General features: G+C 37.0%; 1 protein-coding gene across 1 annotated transcript in view; it reads left to right on the forward strand.

Moving 5' to 3' along the window:
• The window catches only part of EXOC4 (exocyst complex component 4), a gene marked incomplete at its 5' end in the record, with an annotated part of 716,953 nt that overhangs the window by 48,012 nt on the left and 645,201 nt on the right, over window positions 1–23,740 (forward strand). Inside the window, one exon of the mRNA XM_015559399.1 lies at window positions 17,554–17,797. Coding sequence (XP_015414885.1) covers window positions 17,554–17,797 — 244 coding nt within the window. The remainder of the gene's footprint in view (window positions 1–17,553; window positions 17,798–23,740) is intronic.

Here is a 23,740-nt window from a genome sequence, read left to right on the forward strand (position 1 = left end):
TTCCTGGAGAGGAAAATGGTAAATATGTTCTCCCATGCAGTGGGTTTTGTTCTTGTTTTGTTGATGGTTTCTCTTGCTGTGCAGAAGATTTTTATTTTGATGTAGTCCCATTTGTTTATTTTCTCCTTAGCCTCTCTTGCCCTAGGATCTGTGTCTGTAAAGATATTACTACGATAGATGTCTGCAATTTTGCTGCCTATGGAGCCTTGTAGGATTTTTATGGTTTCCTGTCTTACATTCAAGTCCTTTATCCATTTTGAGTTTGTTTTTGTGTATGGTATAAGTTGGTGACCTAATTTCCTTCTTCCTTTTTTTTAAGGACTCATGTGATTAGATTAATTTCCTCCTGGATAATTCAGGACCCTCTCCCAATTTCAAGGTCCTTAACCTTAATATATCTGCAAAGTTTCCTTTGCCATGTAAGGTAACATTCCCAGATTTTGGGGATTAGGACATGGATATCTTCCTGGGATCACTGTTCCTCTCATCACACTCTGCACTGCCCATTTTCTGACTTAAGTTGTCTTTAGGAGCCAATGTGTGAAAAGTTGACTTTTTTGAAGTTGTGTGTGAGTCTTTTTAAGTTATTGCAGTTCTAATCCTTAGGACTATATTAATCTGGGTCACATTATTAAAGGGAATTGTATAAATGAGGAAGATGTAAATTATGTAGAGAGCTGCATAAAATGTTACTAAGTACACATAAAAGTGTGAGGCTGATGAAATATGTTATAATTAAGGGCAGACATTTTCTTACTCTTAATAATCAACAGTAAGTCCTAAGAGTATTTGTGAAGTGCTCGGCAGGTCAACCTAGAAAGTAATGTCATTTTCAGCAGGGAATTTAATAGAGGCTCTTAAAGCTCCCCTCTCATATTGTGAAATAGTAGGATTGAGGGTATAATCCATTACAACTGACGTTTTTATGGAGGGAGTTCTGATAGGGAATCCCTGGGTAGAACAGATCTTCCATTAGGGTGCCATAAATTAAAGTTGGAGGCAATTCCTGAGAACTTTCAGATTGTTATTAATTAAATTAGAATTTTGATTACTTATGAATGAGTCATTTTTCAAATGTCTTATTTAGAGGTAGATTTGTGTGTGACTTTTCCTGTGAGAGATTTTCTGTTGTTGTTTATGCATTACAGTTTGCGAGATACGTTATGTCATTCAGCTGATGCAATAGTCCTTTGAGGTAGTTAGGGCAGATATTCTTGTCATTATCATTATTATAGTTAGTTTTGAGCATATTATCAAAAATTTAGGTTATCAAAAAAGTTATATAGAATTTTATATGCATATGCATCATCTAATTAAAAAATAAAGCACCCTATATAATAAAAGCCTAATATGCTAAGTGTCCGGTCATCCATTCAACCAATCAAAGTGTAATAGGCTAATGACATGCTAAGGCCCCTCAACTGCTCACTATGACATGCACTGACCACCAGGGGGCAGACAACTGGTCATCTGGCCGACCAGTTGCTATGATGTGTACTCACCACCAGGGATCAGGCGCTTCAACTGATAGGTTAGCCTGCTGCTGGAGTCTGGCTGTTTGGGATTGAGCGAGATGGGCCGGACATGCTCTGGAGCCCTCCCATGGTCCCTCCCTGGCTAGCCAACCTCCCGCGCCCCTCCCTGGCCCCGATAGCGCACTGCGCCCTCTTGCAATCTGAATCCCTTGGGGGATGTCGGAGAACCTCTTTCGGCTCCATCCCACAGGCCAGGCCGAGGGACTCCACTGGTGCATGAACTTGGGCACCGGGCCTCTAGTTTAATTATAAAATGCAAAATGAAGACACAGGTTGGTAGAAACAAGCAGCTCATTAAGAGAAAAATGATCCACATTCACCTAGCTTTCCCACATAATAATGAAGAAAAAAAACAGCATAATAAATAACTGGGCAAATAATGGGCAATCTGCAGAAGAGTCCACATACATGGCAAGATTGGCATTTACTTTGCAAAGTATCCAGAATATATAAAGAACTCCTGTAAATGAATAAAACAAGCTATTAGAAAAATAGGCAAAAATATGAACAGGTAGTTTATATAAGAGGGCGCTTATGCTAGTAAAATATATGAAAAACTGCTTATACCCCCTAGTTAATCAGGTGTTTAAAAAAACTCACTTTACACATATGGAAACTAAATCCAGGGAGGTTAAGTGATTGGTCCAGGGTCAACTGAGATGGTAATTGTTGGGGCTTTCCTCGTGCTGTTCCCACTCTAAATGTGTAGGGATGGCATTTTGCAAGCCTTTTTCCTATTTTCATCAGTCACATAGGATTTTGTAATGTACAGGGAAACTAATGACTAATTTAGATGTAATAATTCAACTATAACTTGGGTAGGTGGGTGGGAGAAGTGTGGAAAAAATCCAATAATTGTAGGAAAATGTTGTTTTAGGCTTTTGGATTCTCTCAGCATGTCCTCTCATTTGGCCTGCTGCCCTTGGAACACGTTGACTGAGCAATTACTCCCAGGGCACACCGGCATTTCATTCGACTTCTTTATTCATTTTATTCATGCTCCTGCTGGGATTGCTGTGCTTGTAGCTATAATGAAACTGGACTTCTTATTTCTTTTCTTTTTGGTTCCAGCATAGGTTAAGCAGTAAAACCTAAAGAGAACACAAATTAAATGAGTTTCTTTTGCTGTTGTTTCCTTAGTGTGCATTTTATTTCATAAAGTCTTTTAAATTTTTTTTATTTGATTTTAGAGAGACAGGAGAGGTGGGAGGAAGGGAAGAAAGGAGGGAGAGGGCGGGAGCTAAGGGGGAGGGGAGAGAGAGAGAGAGAGAAACCATTAATTAGTTCCACTTATTTATGCTTTCATTAGTTGATTCTTGTATATGTGCCCTGACCAGAGATCAAACCCGCAACCTTGGCGTATGGGGACAACGCTCCCCACCATTGCCTTATTTCATGAAGTCTTGTTCTGAGACTTAATATTTGTCTTACGAATTTTGGGTCTAATATTTAAAATATTCTTTCTACTTGGGTTGGGAGCTATGAATCCCAACATCAAAGGAGATGAAGTTTCTCCTCTTGGAACGCACATATCTAGAAATAATGAAGATCCGATTCTCCAAAATATTAATATACCTTTTGAATTAGTCCTGTCTGCAGGTCAGAGTCTTCCTTGGCATTTTAAACCAGCTGTTCCTAAAGTACCTTGCATTTACTCTTATGAAATATCTTTGTTGATTTCTATGATGCATAATAGAACAGTGAGGGTTGTATACAAGGCAGGCGAAATAGAATTAATAGATCAGATATTTCTAGGTGTAAAAATGAAGGAAGACCAGAGTTTACTTTTTAATTATTTAAAAAATCCTATATAATAAAGAGACTATGCAAATTGACCCTCACTCCATCATACCGTAACAAGATGGCTGCGCCCATGGCGGAGGCGGGGTTCCCATAATGAGCCATAACAAGCTATCAGCAGGGACCTGAGGCTGCATGGCGCCAGGCCAGGGCGGGGGACCTGAGGCTGCACCCCCCCAGCTGTGCCCCCCTACCCAGGAGGACTTGATGGGCGACCTCAGGCCATGCCTCCCACCCCAGTGCCTGGCCGGGGTACCTGAGGCCATGCCTGTGGCCCAGCAGGGCTTGAAGGGGGACCTCAGGCTGTGCCCCCTGGTGCATGTGGGTGGGTGGGGACTTGACTCTGGGTCCTGCAGCATGCCCTAGACTCTAACAGGAAGATTTTCATATACATTTTACTAATTTTCTTTCATCTCTGACACTTCTATTATAGAGAGAGGGCAAATAGCAATATTAAAATATTTCCTCTAATTCCCTTTTAATGTGCATGAATTTTGTGCACCGGGCCACTCATGTTTATTATAAATACATGTATAAAATATGAATGTTATATTATTCATGTATCAAAGATCACTATAACCACCACTATGTACTTCCCATTGAATTAATAAATCTTAATATGTTTCCTTATTCACTTCAGAGTTTCTTTTTTTATTTTTAATTTTTATTTACTTTCTTTTTTAAAAAATATATATTTTATTGATTTATTACAGAGAGAAAGGGATAGAGATAGAGAGTTAGAAACATCGATGAGAGAGAAACATCAATCAGCCGCCTCCTGCACACCTCCCACTGGGGATGTGCCCGCAACCAAGGTACATGCCCTTGACTGGAATCGAACCTGGGACCTCCCAGTCCAAAGGCCAACGCTCTATCCACTGAGCCAAACAGGCCACGGCAAGTTTCTTTTTTTAAATAAAACATAATAGGTACAATCGAAGCCCCTGTGATTACGTGAATTCTCAATTCTTTTCCTCTTTCTTTTATCCCAGAGGTACCTGCAATTTTGAATTTATTCTTTATCTTTTTCTTGTAAGCCTTCATACTTTTACTATGTATATGAATGTGTATGTGTACTGTGTCGTGCATTTGTAAATACAGAAACATTAGAGTTAATATATGTGTGTGTATGTGTGTATATTAATATATGAACAATATACAGTATATATTGTTTGTATGTACATATATACACTATTATTTTAAATATTTTAAGTTTTAAGTAAATTGTATAATTACATGTATTTATTTACTTAATTTTAATTGTATAATTTACTTATAATTGTGTAATATAACATGTACCATTCTACTACTTGGGTTTTTTACTCATCATAGTTTTTGGATTTTCTCATGTGACAATATAGCTCTAGTTTAAAAATTTTAACTAGTTATAGTACTTTATTATAAAATATATCACAATTCATTTCCCTATGGATTAGGTATAAGTTGTTTCTAGTTTTTCATTATTAGCAACCTAAAGCAATGAGTATTCTTGTCTATATTTCTGTAGGACAGAGTTGCCTAACCAGTGATCTCTTGGGAATAGGTTATAGAGAGAGATGCCTGGCCTTCGTTCAACCTCTCTAGCAGCCAGTTGGGCCTTGAGGCAGTCAGAATTCCTAGGAAAGCTCCTTTTAGCCACATCCAGCTTTCTGCATTTATCCTAGTTGTGCTATATAAGCACTATTATTTTATGCATGTGCCATGCTGCCCAAAAGGAGGAAGCCTTATTCTTAGGGCAGTTCTCTCAGGAATAGAGAGAGGGAGGGAGGGGTCTAGGGAGGGAGTTGGAAGGAGAGTGAGAGGGAGAGGGAGAAAGGAAGAGAGAGAGAGAAGAAAATGTAGGTTTGCATTTTAATTTTCTTGCCAAATGGCTTTTTGAAGTGATTGTACCGATATAGATTCCTCTGAGCTGTGCATGGCTTTTGTTACTCCTTGCATTTAAAATTGGCTTTGTCAGACTTTAATTTCTGCCAATGGACTTTTACCAATCTGACAGGTTTTGTGTTTTTTATTTTATTTTATTTTGTTTTGTTTTAGTTTAGTTTAGTTTAAGTTAATTTATATTTCTCTGGTTTCTAGTGGTGCTGAGAATCTTTCCATATATATGGACCATTTGGTTATCTTTTGTGTATTGTCTATTGTTTGTCTAGCCAGTTTTTAATTATTTCTTTAGGCCATTTCCGCCCCCCCACCCCTTAATATGTAAGAAAGTTTAGTAGATGCAAATCATTTTTCTCTTCTGTTTCCACTCATCCCATATCGGTAACCAAGCTCATTAGTTTCTAGTTTATCCTTCCTATATTTCTTTTAGCACCGTTGAACAGATATACGTATCTTTTTTTACACCTTTCTTTTTTTCTGTGATGGTTAGGATACAATAGATTCTCTCCTGTACTTTGCTCTTTTAGTTCATAGAGACTTTGATTTTTTTAATACTTGCATAGTACTTCATTGTGTCAATTTATTACATAGTTCATCCACCCTCTTATGTGTAACTGTCATTACAAGCAACGATGCAATGAATAACCTTGTGCATGTGTATTTTCATATTGTTGGGGGTGTATCATTAGGGTAAATATCTAGATGAGGGGATAACTCAATCAAAAGGTAAGTCCATATGTGGTTGTTTTTTTCAGCATTGCCAAGTTCTTCTCTGTAAGAGTTGTATCAGCTTGCGTTCCACCACCAGTGTAGGTGTGCTTGTTTTTCTCACAACTCTTGCCAGAATGTGTTGTCATGATTTTTTATTTTTGCTGTTTTCATAGATAAAAAGTGGCATCACAGTATTGTTTATTTTGCATTTCTTTGATTATGAGTCAGTTTGAACAATGTTTTTTATAAAGCCCATTTTTATATATCTTTCGTTCATTGTCCTGGTCTTTTACCCATTTCTTCCTATTTTATCTTTAAATCTATTAATATGTAAATGGATTTTCTAATATTAAACCAAGTTTTCACTCCTAGAATAAACCCTCTTGATCATGGTGTTATTTTCTCAATGTGATGTTGAATTTTGTTAGTAACATTTTATTTAGGAATTTTGCATAGATGTTTATAAGTGATATTAGCCTGTACCCTAAATCTTATCAGATTTTCGTTTCAATGTAATAATTTACTTCATAAAAGGAATTGGGAAGTTTTTTTCATTTTCAGTTCTTTGGAACAATATATAGAGCACTGAGACTAGCTGGTATTTGAAGGTTTGGAAATTGCCCTATGAAACCATTTGGATCTGGTACTTTTAAATTTTTTCATTTTATTCATTTTTTTTTTCTAATTGTTATATGCAAAATTTTCTCTTTCAGCAGTTCATTTTTAGTGGGATCAATTTTAATAACCCATAGATTCCGAGGAAAAAACTCATTTAATGTTTTTAATTTTGTATATTCTTATGGTTTTGAAATTCTTTTGTTTTTTTTTTATTTATCTTTTTACTTGTGCCATCTTCCTTTTTTTCTTGATCTAAGTAGTTAACAGTCTGTCTGTAGTGTTAGTTTTGTTTCCCCCCAAGAAATTACCAGAATTTTGACTTATTGATGAGGTCTATTGTTTTTCTGTTCTGTACCTTATTATTATCTGCTTTTATCTTTATTATATCATTCTTTGTGCTTTTTTTTCTGAGCAAGCAATTGAAATCATGTTTAATTCTTTCATTTTTTTACTGATCAAAGTGTGTAATGATATGAATTTTCCTCTCAGCAACACTTTAAATGCATCCCATAGATATTAATATGTAGTGTTTTCATTATCATTTAAAAAGATTGTCTTACTTCAGCCTGCATTTGGATGATTATCCTAGTATTTTTAATAGAAGAATTTTAAATTTAAAGATGAATGGGACTTGTTTTTCTTAATACCATATAGTTTTATTGCATTGAATTTAGAGAGTGTTTGTAATATTTCTACTTTATGGAACTTACTGACATTTTCTTGTAACTTAATAAATGATCAATTTTTGTGACTGTCCCATGGGTGCTTTAGAAAAAGGTTCATTCTCTATTATTAGGTGTACAATTTGATAGAGAGCCATAGATCTACTTTAATTACATTGTTTAAGTCCTTTGTCTTTTATTTTTTTGTGATGAACTAACTTTTTCTATTATTAGTGTGTTTTTCCTCTGTGTCACTGCATTTCCCATATTTTCCCCCCTAAAAATGTGGTTGCTGTTTTATTTGGTGTATATTCACAAATGTTCTAGCTTTATTATAAACTAGAGGCCTGGTGCACAAAAATTCATGCACTGGGGGAGTGGTCCCTCAGCCCAGCCTGCCCCCTCTCACAGCCTGGGAGCCCTCAGGGGATGTGCTACTGATGGCCGCTGTCTGGCCTCCCTGTGCAGGAAGTGACCGGGCCTATCAGGGGAAGGCACTGCCCCATCACCCCACTGCTGCTGCCACTAACGGCTGCCAGCCCTTTTCGGTCCTCCTTGGCCCTCACAGCCGTTGAGGCTTTGTCTGGAAGGACGTCTGGTCTATCTGGTCTAATTAGCATATTACCCTTTTATTAGTATAAACTAGAGGCCCAGTGCATGAAATTTGTGCATGGGGTGTGTGTGTGTGTGTGTGTGTGTGTGTGTGTCCCTCAACCCGTCCTGTACCCTCTCCTATCTGAGACATTCCTCTCACAATCCGGGACTGCTGGCTCCTAACTGCTCCCCTGCCTGCCTGATTGATGCCTAACTGCTCCCCTCCTGGCCTGATTGCCCCCAACTGCCCTCCCCAGCTGGCCTGATCGCCCCCAACTGCCCTCCCCTGCCGGCTTGATCATCTCCAACTTCCCTCCCCTGCCACGACCCGACTCCTCCGTGTGAGGTGGCGGAGACACCAGGACTGACCCCCTCTGCCTTGCAGAGCTGCAGGACCCCCAGGCCTCACCACGTAGTGTGGCCACCGGACCCTGCCTCTACTGTGCACACGGCCATCTTGTCGCACGATGTCACCTAGGCTTTTATTATATAGGATTGTGGCTTGTGGTATTGAATGTCCTGCTTTGTCATGGTTAATGCTTTTTGGCTGGCATACCATTGTTCATTCTAGCCTTTCTAAATTAGTTTTAGATATGTGTATAGCATATAGTTGTACCTTGCTTTGTGAGTCAAATTGAAAGTCTGTTTAATAGGCGAGTCATATCCATTGACATACATATACTGATATGACTGATATATTTTTTTCAACTCTATCATAATATTTTATAAATGTATATATGTTGCTCTGTTTCTGAAATATTAATTTTTGCTCTTTATGCAGAATTTTTTGTGTTTAGAAAGGTTCTTCTGCCTCAGTGGTTGTCTTTTAATGTATTTAAAAATCTTTTGAAAATGCTTTCAGCCCCCTTTTTTTCTTTAACCTTTTATTCGCAGATTTCTTTTTATTTGTATTCTTTACTTCCCATCCATTGTTTTGACAATAAACAATACACTTATTCTATTTTTTTCTTCATCTCTCTACTGCCAATTTTTAGTTGCATTTAAAATTTTTTTTTAACAATATACTGCTTTTGTAAAGTTTTTCGTCAACATCCTCATTTTTGTCTTTGTCTTTAAATGCTCATTCATTTTTTTGTTGAAATTTTCTCAGTTGCCCCTGGGTTGGATGAAGTCCATCATCTAAAAGATTCCTCAAGAAGGGTCATGGCTATTCAGTTACTTCTGTTGAAAAATACTTTCCATCCCACAGCCTTTGTACTTAAAGGACCTCTTGAGTGGGTATAAATTTCTTGGTTTACACTCTTCCTCATTATTATTACTATTATTTTGTAAAATGCTGTTATTTTTATTTTCCTTCATGTGCTTTTTGAAAATTCTGATGCCAATTTAATTTTTTTGCCCTTATGAGTTATTTGATCTTGTAGGCCTTAAAGGACTTTAAACTTAGGAATTGACTAGTTTTAGTAGGAAATGTCTTGGAGTTATATTTTGGCATTAATTTCCCTTCAGACCCAATGGGTTCTTTTATTTTGTAGATTAAAAATTTTTGGGCAACTTTTCTTGGTTTATATTTTTAAGTATTAGTTCTTTTGTATTTTTTCTTTTTCATGTAATATGGTCCTTTTTCCTGGCCTGTCTTCCATTTTTACTACTTTCTCTTTGGTCATTTTTTACTTTTCTTTATATCCCCTTTTATTCTCTGCATTTTCTTGATACTCTTTATAGAATATTTAAATTTATTCTCCCATGGGGATTTTATAGTTTATTATGTATTATTCATGCATGAGATGATTTTTTTTCTTTCATATCTTTCCTGATATTAGTCAGTTTTCTTCTCATACCTTTATTTGTCCATGGCTGTTCTTAGTTTTTGGATTTTTGACTCAAAATGGCTTTACCTATCCTCAAATTCTTATTTGAGTATATTAATTTCATCTGGAGTGTTGCCATCTAGTTTTCTTGTGCTTCATGATTATTTTATTACAGGGACTTTTTCTCTGTTGATGTGCTTTGGATTTCCTGATTTTTTTCTATATGCCTCTACATCAAGCATGTCAAACTCAAAGGCTAACATGGGCCAAATAAACAAGGTTTAAGTTTATGTGGGCCGCAAGAAAACCCAAAAGTTTCAATTTTCATAGAAACGTAGGTTTATTTCGATAGAGACATGTTGGATACAAAGAGCTGAAATAAATGAGTCATCGTTAACATAAAATAATAGAACATTTTAATAAAAATTAATATTTTTTTCTTGAACTTTAAATTACCAGACACTGAATAACTGCACAAATTTATAAGAGTAATGCAAATAAACCTATTTTTCTTGTGTTCAGAAAGCGAAATATTTCCTGTTGTGAACAACAAACAAGTGAGTCTAAGACTAATGACATGGCAATCGGCTGCTAAAATATTTGCTGCTAGTATTAGTGGAGAGAAATGGTGCGCCTGAATGAATGCAACACAATGAAAGTATTCAGTCATTAGTGAAAGTTGTAGGTCGTTATTAACAATTATGTGTTCTAAAAATTAAGTTACGAAATTTTTATTAAAACTTTTCTTACATACCGTTATATTGGGTGGGCCACAAAAATATTTGTTGTGGGCCACATGTGGCCCGCGGGCTGCGAGATTGACATCCTTGCTCTACATGAATCTCATTGTTTTCTGTTCATGTTTATAGTGTCAGAGTGTTTTATAGAAATTCTAGCTCATTGGCTCCCTCTTCTGTCAAAATCCAGATACTTTTTTTTTGTTTTTTGGTGGTTGGGGAAGGTTGTTTGTTTCCAGAACTTTGATGCTCTTGTCCTGTAGGATCCTGAATTTTTCTTTTATGCTTCATTCTCTCTTCACAGCTGATATAGCCAAAGGGCATTTCTCTCTTTTTGTTTTATTTCTTTCCCAGAAACTGTGTCTCAAACACTGCTCCTTCAGATTGTGTCTGCTTTTAAGTTCCTTCTCTATAGTCCATGCTCTGATATGCTTGGATACTTGTTAGTATTTTGAAACTTGCAGTGGACTTTGTCTTTGTACTGATAGTTTCAGTTCAGTCTTTGGTTCATCACTAGCCCCCTTCCTCTCTCCTCCTCAGTTTTTCACAGTCTGAGTTGGCCTGCAACAAAGCCTTGTGGCTGAGCAGGACTGGAGAGGAGCTTGGGAGATCACTTGCTGGGATTAGATGGTTCTTTTCTTATTTCTATTTACAGTTGTTTTGAATTTGGGGCAATTTCTGTCTTAAAGTTAACCTGAAGGCATGATTTCTATGACTTTTATTCTTTTCATTGTTCTATGTTGTTTTGGAAGAATTATTGAGAAATGGGGACCTATGCAGCCCCCATTGTCTTCAGCAACCCCAGAGTTCCTAAAGCTAGAAGTTTTCAACTTACATTTTTTATTTTGGGGGTTTGTTTTTGTGTTTTCATGTCACATCACATTTAGTGTGCACAATTCTATAGGTAATGCTATCTCCACTTTACAGATGAAGAAATTGAGGTCCAGCAGTATTTAATGACTTGAGAGATTACACAACTAGAAAGTGGTAGAGATGGTAGTCAAATCCAACATGTGTGATGCCAAGCTTTTGTTCTTTCCATTACATCATGCTGTCTTCCTGGGCAGTTGAACTTAAAAAACATACATTAACAAATACCTGCAGTCTAATAAATTTTGTGAATATTAGTATAAACTATCAATCTATTCATCTTTTACTTGTCCTTTTATCCTGTGTCCCTCTTACTTTTTTAGTAGCTTCTCTCCATTAGGTGCTTCTCTGAGCTTCAAAGTTACATCCTCCTTGCTCTAAATGGGGTGATGAGCTTTGTCTCAAAAGAAACTAATTAAACAGATAGTCTTGTTTGTTTTTATCCTAATAAAAGGTTGCTATTAACCTTCCTGAGGCAAATAAACCATCATTAAACCCTTAGTCCACTTTTACTCCTGCAATAACCAGTGCACATTCACTGTGCTAAAAGTCAGGGCAATGTGAGTTTCATCTCCACCTCAGAATTGAAACTATCCCTGTGCCCAGGCTGAAAACACTCCCTGCTCATGTAAATGAGAGCAGTTGGCAATAGCTCTTGGCAGCCTTCTTTCAGGAGTGGGGTATTATATTGTCTCTAGTTTTCTTTAATTTAATTTGTGCCTTCCGGGTTCTTGGTTAACATTTTTGAAGTACTTTAATCAGGAATCCACACTCAGGGTAGTTAGTTAACATTTGAAAGACCCTAATCAAGATTCTATACTCCAGTGGCAACCAGCGCATCAGATCTTGCTCTCTGAGTCCTCCCCAATGGGTGTATTACTTAGAATAAAAGATGTTAGAAGTAATTTTTTTATGGTGAAAAGAAAGATATTTAAGATATAGTTGACCAAGTGCTTCCACTGGGACATGATTGGAGGATAAGGATTGGTGAGTCGAGCAACCTACCAGTCTAGGTCTAGAGCTTGTTTTGTTTCTGTGCTTATAGCCCTGGGAGGATTTCATCAATTCACCCGGCCAGTCACTGCAGCATAGGTCTCTGCCAAATTCTGCCTGCTTCTCTACCCTGAGCTCACTGGACATGCACTCTGGCTGCACTCATTGCTTACATTTTTTGTCTACAAAGATATTACTCTCAATTTTGAGGCAGGCTATTTTTTTTTTTAACAAATACCTGCAGTCTAATAAATTTTGTGAATATTAGTATAAACTATCAATCTATTCATCTTTTACTTGTCCTTTTATCCTGTGTCCCTCTTACTTTTTTAGTAGCTTCTCTCCATTAGGTGCTTCTCTGAGCTTCAAAGTTACATCCTCCTTGCTCTAAATGGGGTGATGAGCTTTGTCTCAAAAGAAACTAATTAAACAGATAGTCTTGTTTGTTTTTATCCTAATAAAAGGTTGCTATTAACCTTCCTGAGGCAAATAAACCATCATTAAACCCTTAGTCCACTTTTACTCCTGCAATAACCAGTGCACATTCACTGTGCTAAAAGTCAGGGCAATGTGAGTTTCATCTCCACCTCAGAATTGAAACTATCCCTGTGCCCAGGCTGAAAACACTCCCTGCTCATGTAAATGAGAGCAGTTGGCAATAGCTCTTGGCAGCCTTCTTTCAGGAGTGGGGTATTATATTGTCTCTAGTTTTCTTTAATTTAATTTGTGCCTTCCGGGTTCTTGGTTAACATTTTTGAAGTACTTTAATCAGGAATCCACACTCAGGGTAGTTAGTTAACATTTGAAAGACCCTAATCAAGATTCTATACTCCAGTGGCAACCAGCGCATCAGATCTTGCTCTCTGAGTCCTCCCCAATGGGTGTATTACTTAGAATAAAAGATGTTAGAAGTAATTTTTTTATGGTGAAAAGAAAGATATTTAAGATATAGTTGACCAAGTGCTTCCACTGGGACATGATTGGAGGATAAGGATTGGTGAGTCGAGCAACCTACCAGTCTAGGTCTAGAGCTTGTTTTGTTTCTGTGCTTATAGCCCTGGGAGGATTTCATCAATTCACCCGGCCAGTCACTGCAGCATAGGTCTCTGCCAAATTCTGCCTGCTTCTCTACCCTGAGCTCACTGGACATGCACTCTGGCTGCACTCATTGCTTACATTTTTTGTCTACAAAGATATTACTCTCAATTTTGAGGCAGGCTATTTTTTTTTTTAAAATTAACTTATATTTTATATATAATAGTGTTTTTTTAGTAGATTGGATATCTAAAGTATGAAGTTGTAATGGCATTTTGATCAGAGGCAGAAGAATTATTTTTTATTAGTGGTAACTTTCTTATTATTTCCTGCTTGAGAATATTGTCAGTATTTCGAGGCCAGGTTCCCATCTGTCGGGGCAGCATGGTGGGTATGTAATCCTGATGCTTTAGTGGTCTAATTAGGCTTGGTGATTTTTTGAAGGCTCCTTTTTATATTGAATTCTGTTCAGTAGTGGCAGACATTATATAGTGATAATGTTCTTGAATACATGTAAATTATGTAGGTAAAAAATGTATGTTATATAATTTAGGTACTGTGCATAATATAAGGAATTACATCTACCAGGAATTTATATAGTAAATATTACCATTATCTCTTATATCTTATTTAACATCTACATATATAAAAACCTAAGCCACCGAATGACCAGTCGCTATGACGTGCACTGACCACCAGGGGGCAGACACTCTAGCAGGAGCTGCCCCCTCGTGGTCAGTACACTCCAATAGCCAACCTCGGCAGCTGGCCAATCTCCTGTGGTCCCTTGCCCCCGACGGCCATCCCCAATCGGCCCCTTCCCCACAGCCTGCCAACCTCCCACGGTCCTTCCTCCCCACCCCCTGTTGCTGGCTGGTCCTGATTGGTCCTATCTGGACTGGGCGAGACAGACCCTATCACTGGCCAGGCCGAAATTGTGCACAAATTCGTGCATTGGGCCTCTAGTGTATAAATATTAATGATAAATTAATATAACATATTCAATAAAAATTAGTGTTTTACCATAGTCCTGACCTCCTGCAATTTGATGCCATATGGAATATGTTACCAATCTTTCTTTCCAAGCATATTATGAAAAGAAAACAACCACGGACTGGTCTAGATTGCTTTCTGTACTTAATGGAAAACAAAGAAATAGTTTTCTTTCATAAAATATTTACTGCATAAATGGATCATTCACCTTGTTTATCTCTTTTTAAATGGATTATCTATAATATAGTTATACCTACTCAGCTATAGTCTTAGTGATCAGAGATGCATAGATTTACACTGTACGTAGTAGAATCATGGAGTTGTAGGGCTTGAAAGGACTGTAGGTATCATCTAGTTAAATGTTCCATGAGTCCCAAAGTGTCTTAGGTAAACCTCTTTCAGGATTCCATGCTTAAGCTCAGCCAGTGACATCATTTACATCCACTTAGATAAGGATGTATGGATATAGAGGATGTATATGCATGCCTGTCTGTCTAATAAGAAACAATTGGGGCCAGTAGGATTTTAGTAGAAATAATTAGTGAAAGGACATGAAAGTCTTTTATTATTTAGCAGTGTTCTACCAGTGAAAGTTTTTAAGCCAGGTTCAAGAAATCCTCACTTAAGTAAGACACTCAAAGCAAAGATATCGCAGATAAGAAATTGGAAAAGGAAGTAAGGTGTTTCTGTTTTTTAAAGTGTTCTAAAACCCACACATTGAGTGCATATTATAGCAATATAGACACAAGGGAATGATTTGGGGTGTGGTAGTTTAGAAATATATACATTTTGTTCTAATTGTGCTGTGAGCCCTTACTGAATTTCAGCTAAATTATTTTGCACAAGGCTTTTTCATAAAGTACCAATAACTCTATCTGAAATCACAGGATTGTGATTATTAGACTAGTCTTCATGGTTGATTATATTATCCTTTTAAATTGCCTTTTAATTTTCAGCTGATGTAAGTGAAATAGATACTATAAATTAATTAATATTGGATCTGTTCCGTGTTTATGCTCTAGGAGATTTCAGGAGACAAGCAGATAGATAAGGTTCTAAACAAATGTGCCATTTGGGGCGGTGACATTTTAATATTCATACCTTGCTTATTTGTTATTTTTAGTAGGCTATCTATTATATTAATGTGCATGTGAGTAGCTATATGCCACGTCATCTAGGCCCTTATTGAGTTAAACTACATTTATCTCATCACCAATCAATCTTGTGGCATGTGGCTGTAATTTTCAGGTGGTCCTTTGCATGGTCCTTTGTTACTTATAGATCCTCTTTTATGAAGATCATTTTGTCCCAGCTAAATTTCTATTACCTTTTTTTCTGCCTGAAGTTCTGCTTATCTTTTCGCTTCATTTCCCCCTCTAACAGGTTGAATTTAGATAGTCCCTTGGCTGTTAAATACTTTTCTCGTCTTGCTTTTGAAGTTGGTCTTGAAGGATGGAATAATTTTGTGGCCTGAGGTGTCTAGCTCTTTGTGTATAAAACAAAATCTGCAACTAAAATGTGTATTCTTGAAATGTCACTTTTGGAAATATCAATGACTGTTTTGATTTGCCCTCAGAATTGATTGGCATATGATCTTTAGAGGCTTACAGCTTCTTGGTTCTACTTCCAGTTTACTAGTATTAAAAAACTTAAATTTAAATACCATATCATCAAATGCCCACTGTTCTGTGAGGAAAACCACATGAATTTGGTTGTTATTTATGTTCTTCTCTCTCTCTTTATGGATTTTAGGGGTCTATTGAATCTAAGTAAGACAACAGCATCACAGATAAATATGCAGAGGACTTACTTTAGATTAAGATTGTATAAGTAATTATATCATTAAATGCATTTGGTTTATATTTATGTGCATTTTATGAATTTGGAGCAAAACACAGGACTGAGGAAGAATAGCCTACTTGTCGTCTGGAGTAGAGGTTTTAGGAAATGTATTTAGTGGTTACAAGGACTTACTCCATATACTGGGTATTTTCATTTAGGGAATGAAATAAACAGATTTCAATGCATTCTAGTAGTGCCGAACAACCCAGACTGCACTTGTTGTGTAGTTGAGCTAGAATCCACTAACGAAGAATGTATGCATCTTTCAGAATGGCACATATTTTAAAAATGATTCAGTTTTTTGAGGAGTGGAGGAAAAGGGAGGATGGGGAAACTTTATTAGGGTCCATATTTAAGTTTGTATTCCCTTTTGCTTTGTCTGTCCTAATCCAGCCATTTGTAAAATTAGAGAATTATTTTTAGGCCAGAAGTTTTCAACCCGTGCTTCTTTTTTCTTTTGACAGTAGTGCTTGCTCTGAAATTACAGGAGAAGTGTTGTGTATATGTATATTCATTTGAGGGAAGAGCCTATGGATTTCAGCAGAACAGAAATCTCAGATTCCAGTCCCACCTGCTTCCCAACTTCTCACGGGGTTTTAAGAACACTGTTCTAGATGTTCCTTCCATTTGAAAACCAGGTAGCTTGGATGAAAGCTGCAGTCTAAAGATCTAGAGAGACTACTGACATATATAGTTCGTTCTTACCAAACCTACATGTATTAGCAGTACTAGTCTTCAGTAGATAATAATCTTATGCTAGACATACCCTCAAAGTTTTGTCTCACTTGCATGCATTATTTTTCATTTATTTTCTTCATCTCTTTTATAATTTTTTATAATTTAATCTTATTTACCTCTTCTTCATGTATTTGTAAATGTCTTTATATCAAGCTATTTATCTCTTATAACTAATAAATAGGAATTTTGAAACTATGGTCTGTCTCTTTAGAATTCTCATGCCAAGTGTGACATTTTATAAATAGTGAATACTTAATAAATGTCACAAACTGACTGACTCATTCTGGAAGTGGTAGTCTATGGAAACTTCCCATGGAGATTTGCTTTCTTGCTGTTAATTGTTTCTATCTCTTATTACTAACCAATTGGGATGGATTGAAGAATGTATGTTTTTGTGTGATTCTTACTTACTATGTAAATATAATTTAATTACAAATATAATTGAAAAATCTCTATTTTTAAAAAAAGATTTAAAAATTGATTTTTAGAGATAGAGGAAGGAGCGGGAGAGAGAGAAACATCAATGTGAGAGCAAAACTTCCATTGGCTGCCTACTGCATATCCTCTACCGGGGATCCAGTCTGCAACCTGGGCATATGCCTCTACTGGGAAAGGAACTGGTAACCTTTCAGTGCATGGGACAATGCTCAACCAACTGAGCCACACCAGCCAGGGCTTCTCTGATTTCTTTAAGGGAGCAATCAAAGCAGTGAAGCCATGCACCAGACCCATTGTGTGTTTTGTAATGGAACCTGTGTTTATTTTTTTACAGTGAGGGAGGTAAACCTACAGGACATCAAAGAGGATTTGGACTTGGATCCAGAGGAGAACAGCACCCTTTTTATGGGCATCCTCATCAAGGGGCTTGCCAAACTGAAGAAGATCCCAGAGACAGTGAAGGCCATCAAAGAACGTTTGGAACAGGAGCTCCAACAGATTGTGAAGAGGTCTACAACCCAGGTGGCGGACAGTAGCTATCAGAGAGGAGAGAACCTTACTGCGGACAACCAACCAAGGTAGACAACCAACCGGTGCAATTCATGTGTTTGATAGCTATTGTACCTTTTCTAGGGTGGGAGGTAAGTGATTATCTTCTTTTGATAATGTTGTGCCCAGATTTCAAGATTCCCAAGGGCCCACCAGGGAGCCAGCGAGTCCGATGCAAAAGCAAAGAGTCATTTATTTCAAACCTAGGTTTGGCTCCCCTGCCCGCCCTTACTGGCACAGCAGCAAGTGGCAGAGAGAGAGAACTCTGTGTGGAGAGAGGCTTTATAGGGGGTTGGGGAAAGGGGAGGAGAAAGGACTGTGGGCCCTGCCCATTGGCCAGGCACAAGTTGGTGTCTTGTCACACAGGATGTGGCCATATCTATGGCGACTTCTCTTGATTGTCATTGGCCAGTTCAAAGAAGTCCTAGGCGTGGCCAGCAGCGGCTTGGCTTCCGGGAAGAAGCCTTGCTGAGCACATGGCCAAGATAAGATGGAGGGCATAGCCCTTACCCTGGGGCAAGGTGGAGGGCGTAGTCCTCGCCCTTTCAATATTATTTCTTGAACTTGGGATACTATAGAACATACAAACTCAATTGGTGAAAACAGCTTCAATAGGTATAATTCAGCTGGCTTTTTTTTTCTTTTTCTTTTTCTTTTTCTTTTTTCCCCCCAGCTAGCTTTTGACATAGTTGCGAAGTTTCAATGCATTTTGTTCAGATGCAAATGAAAAAATGAAGCAATTATTGGATATTTACTAAGTATTAAGCAGAATTCAAGGCAATTTGTATATATTATGTCATTAAGTATCACTACAACTTTATGAACTACTTATTAGCCATAATTTACAGTTAGGGAAGTGGGCCTCAGAGATTAAGTAATTAGTCAAGGTCACAGAGCAAGTGACTGACCTTGGGGTTGAATGCAAGGCCATGGTCCTTCTTCCATGTTTTGTCCTTTAATATGTGGATATTTGTCAGTAGGCAAATTAGTCTCAGGAACTATGGCATCTATTTAAAACAACTAATTGGGTTTGGATTTCATACTTCTTGTTTCATAAGGGGAAAACTGAAACTGTGCTCTGATCCAAACTCTGTCTTGACTGTCAGGCACTGAGAGAGAGCACGTCTGCCAAACCAGAGTCTAGGGCACATCAGACTAATGCCATCTGATGGTGGGACAAGAGCTTTGAAATGGAGGCTTTCCTAGAAATTCAGGATCCACTCTGCACAGATCTCTGTTCTCCTCCTCTGCTTTTACCCCAAACTCTCCACATACACCAGACATGCACAAGGCAGGAATTTGCATGGGCAGGGAGTGGGGGTGGGGGTTGGGGGTGGGAAACTACACTGTCATCTGAGAGCACAGGGCACAGTAAGGCATATCTTCTGAGTTCAAATAATGTGAGTTTCTGGGAAGAAATCATAATCTTATTGACATGCTGTTAAGGAAATTCTGCTGTTAGGGCTTAAATTTTTTTTCTTTAAAGAAGATAAATTTCAAAGGAAATAATAATAGCTCACTTAGTCTAGAATTTCCTAGACTTTACATTTTTTTGGAAAAATAAGGTATGCTGTTTTCTTTTTTATATTATTTTATGTATCTAAATAACATTAATTTTAATTATACTTTAAAATTTCAACATTAATTCCCTTGTAAACTTCATTCAAAAGTACAGTTGTTGAAGAAACCTTCCTTCACCCCTCGCCTGCCACAGAATATTTCAGAGCATATGTTGTGATGAGCATGGGTTTAGGAGTTGAGCAGACCTGACTGAGGAAATAATACCTGCTTTATAGGGTTGCTGGCATTAGATGAGGATATATGGTTAGACTTTAGTAGCGTAGTGCCAGTAACTGTATTGGTGTATATTAACACACACATTTATTTATTCTTGTTTTTTTCCTCAACTTCATGTTCTTTGATCACTCACAGTATGACCCACAGAAGCTGGAACTTGTTCTGAATTGAATTTTTCTTTGTTGCCTGGTGCCTGGATTTCCTTGATGACCTTTTGCCTCCTTATTAATGAACACTCCAGAATTCCGGCTCTCTATATGTCCTGCTGCTGCAAGTTCCTAGATGAATACGCTGAACTTTCATAGGGAAATAACATGACTGTAGTATATATTGGAAGTAAAACGAAAGGGCACGGATCAATAACTTTTCTGCAGATCTCATTACAGTGCCCTTAAAAGCAATGTGTCTTTCAAAGGATTTTGACCTCTTCCTCTTCTGTGCCCTAAGCCCCTTGCAGAATTCACGAGTGGAAATTGCAGCAGTAGAGGTAGAAATTCAGCATACTGCCCTGGAGATAATAAATGTTTCTCTATGGTGAATGAGTCAGCAAGAGGTTTTTTCCTTCTCTAAGTTTTGTTTTTGTCAATATTTTGAAGGCTTTTGTAGGCAGGATATATTGGACAGTAGCAAGTGAACAACCAAACTATCTAAAACATGATCTCATTTTATAAAATGTACAAATCTGAAATTTTGGGCTCAAACACTTTGAGGTAAAATAGTACAGAGAAAGCAAATATTTGGGGTGAACAACTTAAAAAAAGGAAATTAAATTTACTGGGGTGACATTGGTTGATAAAATGATATAGGTTTCAAGTGTTCAGTTCTTTTAAAAAATGTATTTTTATTGATTTCAGAGAGGAAGGGAGAGGGAGAGAAAGAAATATCAATGATGAGAGAGAATCATTGATCAGCTGTCTCCAGCACACCCCACAAGGGGGATCAAACCCATAAACTGGGCATGCGCCCTGACTGGGTATTGAACTGTGACCTCCTGGTCCACAGGTTGGTGCTCAACCACTGAGCCGTGCAGGTGGGCTCAAGTGTTCAGTTCTGTAACACATCATCTGTATTTTGCATTGTGTTTACCGCCCAAACTCAAATCTCCTTCCTTCGCCATATACATCTGACTCCTTTACCCTGTACTACCTCCTCCCCAGCCCCACTTCCTTTCCCTCTGGTGGTGAACCACTTTTTGAAGATTAAAGATTAAATTCTTGGGCTGGCACTCCAAATGACTGATGATTTTGAGCTTGTCTGTGTGCTATCAAATGCTTTATAATGTCTCAAGAATTACCTTGGAAACATCATTGAAAAGTCATGATTTGCATTGCTGCTTCTTAGAGGTTTAGAAAGGATAGTGTCAGAGTATCCCTTAAAGCTTGCATGGTACTTTGTGTTCATTGAATTTTATTGGGAGGTGTTAGTGGCATTTATTTTAGAGAGCAGTAAAGTCACAATATTTTGCATAATTTTTTTTTTACCATTACATACAAGGACTCCTATGCCAAAGGTATAAGAATCTGCTTATAGAAAACTGAAGCATAGCCAAAAGGAGCCATGATTCTTCCTTCTCCAACATGCATATTTTCTCCCTCATCCCCCCTCCCAAGTGGGAAAAAAAAGACTATTAGAAATCATTAGCATATAAATGCTACTCTGAGGCAAGATACCATTTCTGTAACTTTTTCTGAAAGTTTCATTGTTTAATATCATCCTATTAAATATATTCTGGTTGTGATGCATTGCAGGCTTGTTTTCATTTGTTTTTATGTAGAGAATTAATGTTGTATGCTATTTTGCTAGAAAAGTAGAAGGAACCAAGCTGGAATTCTGTCTTTTTTTTCCACTTCCTACAGAGCCAGTATACATTCACAGCCAGTTTTTAAAAATCACTTCAGTGATCTACTTATTATTTTATTTTATTTTTGACCCCCAAGCTATCTAAACTAAAATTTCCCAAAATATTTGCTGTCTCTTTATAGGAGAAATATTTTGCCATTCATAATCTGTCTAGTGTCTATAAACCTCTACTTACTATTAAAGGAAAATATTCAACTACTTTTGTTGCCAACTTGATAAACATTAGGGGAACATGTGCTTTGCCAATCTCCCAGGACCACCAGCTACCGATTATGTCCTCAGAAAGGCAGGCAGTGTCTTCAATTTCAGGTCTCCAAATCCTGCTGCCTAATCATTGATACTTTCCCCAAATCTAGCTCACGAGCATTTTCTCGTCATTTTTGTTTTAAAGAAGCTAGAAGAAGGTCTCTAGTAAGAAAAGCATGAAGAAAAGACAGAAGAAATAAAATCTCAAAGGTGCAGTATCTTGTCAAGAATATGAAAGAGAAAAGAATGTGGGAAAAGAATGATTGGCATGTGTGAGGCTACTACATCCTCTATTTGAAAATGGTCCTGTTTAAACGTCAAGACAAAATTCATTGCAGGGGTTGGTGCTGGAGGTCTGTTCCACTTTGGCAAAAACTGTTGTTCTTGAAGAGGGCAAGAAGGGTTGAATGAGTTGGAGCCATGGCTGTTAGAGAGATCTTTTTCCTTTTCAGAAGGAAACCATTTTCAGTGTTCCTTGATCTCTTTTATGAATGAAAGGTTTTGTCTGATAAAAGAAGTAGAGAACGTTGCATGTTCTATGCTCACTGTCATATTGAAGGAAGATTCATGAAAAACAAGGGGAGAAATATACTTTAATGCTAAAAATAGTTGTGTTTAGATAATAAGGTCGTATGTTTTATTTTCTGCTCTATTTTGCAGCTGTTAAGTTGTAGTGGAAAATAAATTCCTCATTCAAGAATTAATTTGAACTATTATTCAAGTTATTTTAATCAGAAGAAGTCACTAAAAATGAAAATGTGCCCTGACTGGGTGGATCAGTTGGTTGGAGTGTTGTCCTGTGCACCAAAAGGTTGCAGGTCAGGGCATATATCTAGGTTGTGGGTTTGATCCCCAGTTGGGTGATTATGAGAGGCAACCAGTCGATGTTTCTCCCTTTCTCTCTCTCAAATCAATAAACATATCCTCAGGTGAGGATTAAAAATTATTAAAAATAAAATAAAAATAATAAATTTTGATTATTAATAAAATGAATAATAAAAATAATAAAAAAAAGTAAAAGCCTACTGGGGGTATTAGTATGGAAAAATGTAATATCTCTTTGCAGAGCATTACATTACTTTTTATGATTTTCTGACTGCTCCTAGAATGGAAGCTTCAAGAGAAGAGAGAAGTAGTTTGCCTTGTTCAGCACCATGTTTCCAGAATGTAGCCCACCTGACCCATAATAAATATTTGATGCATGAAAGAATGACTTTCACATATATTGAATATCTATCTGCCATGGGTCAAAAATTGTATCAAACATAAGATCTCTGCCCTTATTGAGTTTGAAGTCTAGAAGAGGGAAAAAGGCATTAATCAGTGAACTCTGAGATAAGTTTATTAGTACAAATTGTTTTATGTATTGTAAAGGAAAAACAAAGAGTGCTGTGAGAGCATATAATCATAGGGGCTTCAGCTGGTCTGGGTAGGTTTTTGTTTTTTGTTTTTCTTTTAATAATAATAATAACTAGTGATTATTGAGCTCCATTTATCTAATAGCACCTACCCGGAACTAGCCATTTTTCTAGTATGTCAGTCTTTTTATTGATTTGTAGAAACTCTTTATATATTAAGACAATTAGTTCTTAGGTATTTATATTGCAGTTTTCCCCTAGCTTCTCTTTTGACTTTATGATGTCTGACCATTAAAAAATTTTTATTTTTATGAAGCTATATTTCTCAATGTTTTCTTTTATGTCTTCTAGGTTTTGTTCAAACTTGGGACTTCCTCACTCTTAGATTATAGAAACTTTCCAAACTTTCTTCTAGTATATTCTTTATATATATATATATACACACACACACACACACACACACACACACACACACATATATATACACACACACACACACACATATATATTTAAATTTCTTTATTTATTCTATTAATTCCTATACTTCTAAAGATCTTAATGTTGGGGGGAGGGGTCAATTGGGCAAAAAGAAGGCATATGTAAAACTTTAGATAATAATAAAAAAAAATCTTAATATTCTTGGGATTTGATGTGAAGCCTGAGTTGTCAACATCAACTGTTCTTTTTTTCTTTAGTGTAGTCCCATTTATC

This window comes from Myotis davidii, unplaced genomic scaffold (assembly GCF_000327345.1).
Source record: "Myotis davidii unplaced genomic scaffold, ASM32734v1 scaffold214, whole genome shotgun sequence".
In the NCBI taxonomy this organism is placed as follows: domain Eukaryota; kingdom Metazoa; phylum Chordata; class Mammalia; order Chiroptera; family Vespertilionidae; genus Myotis; species Myotis davidii.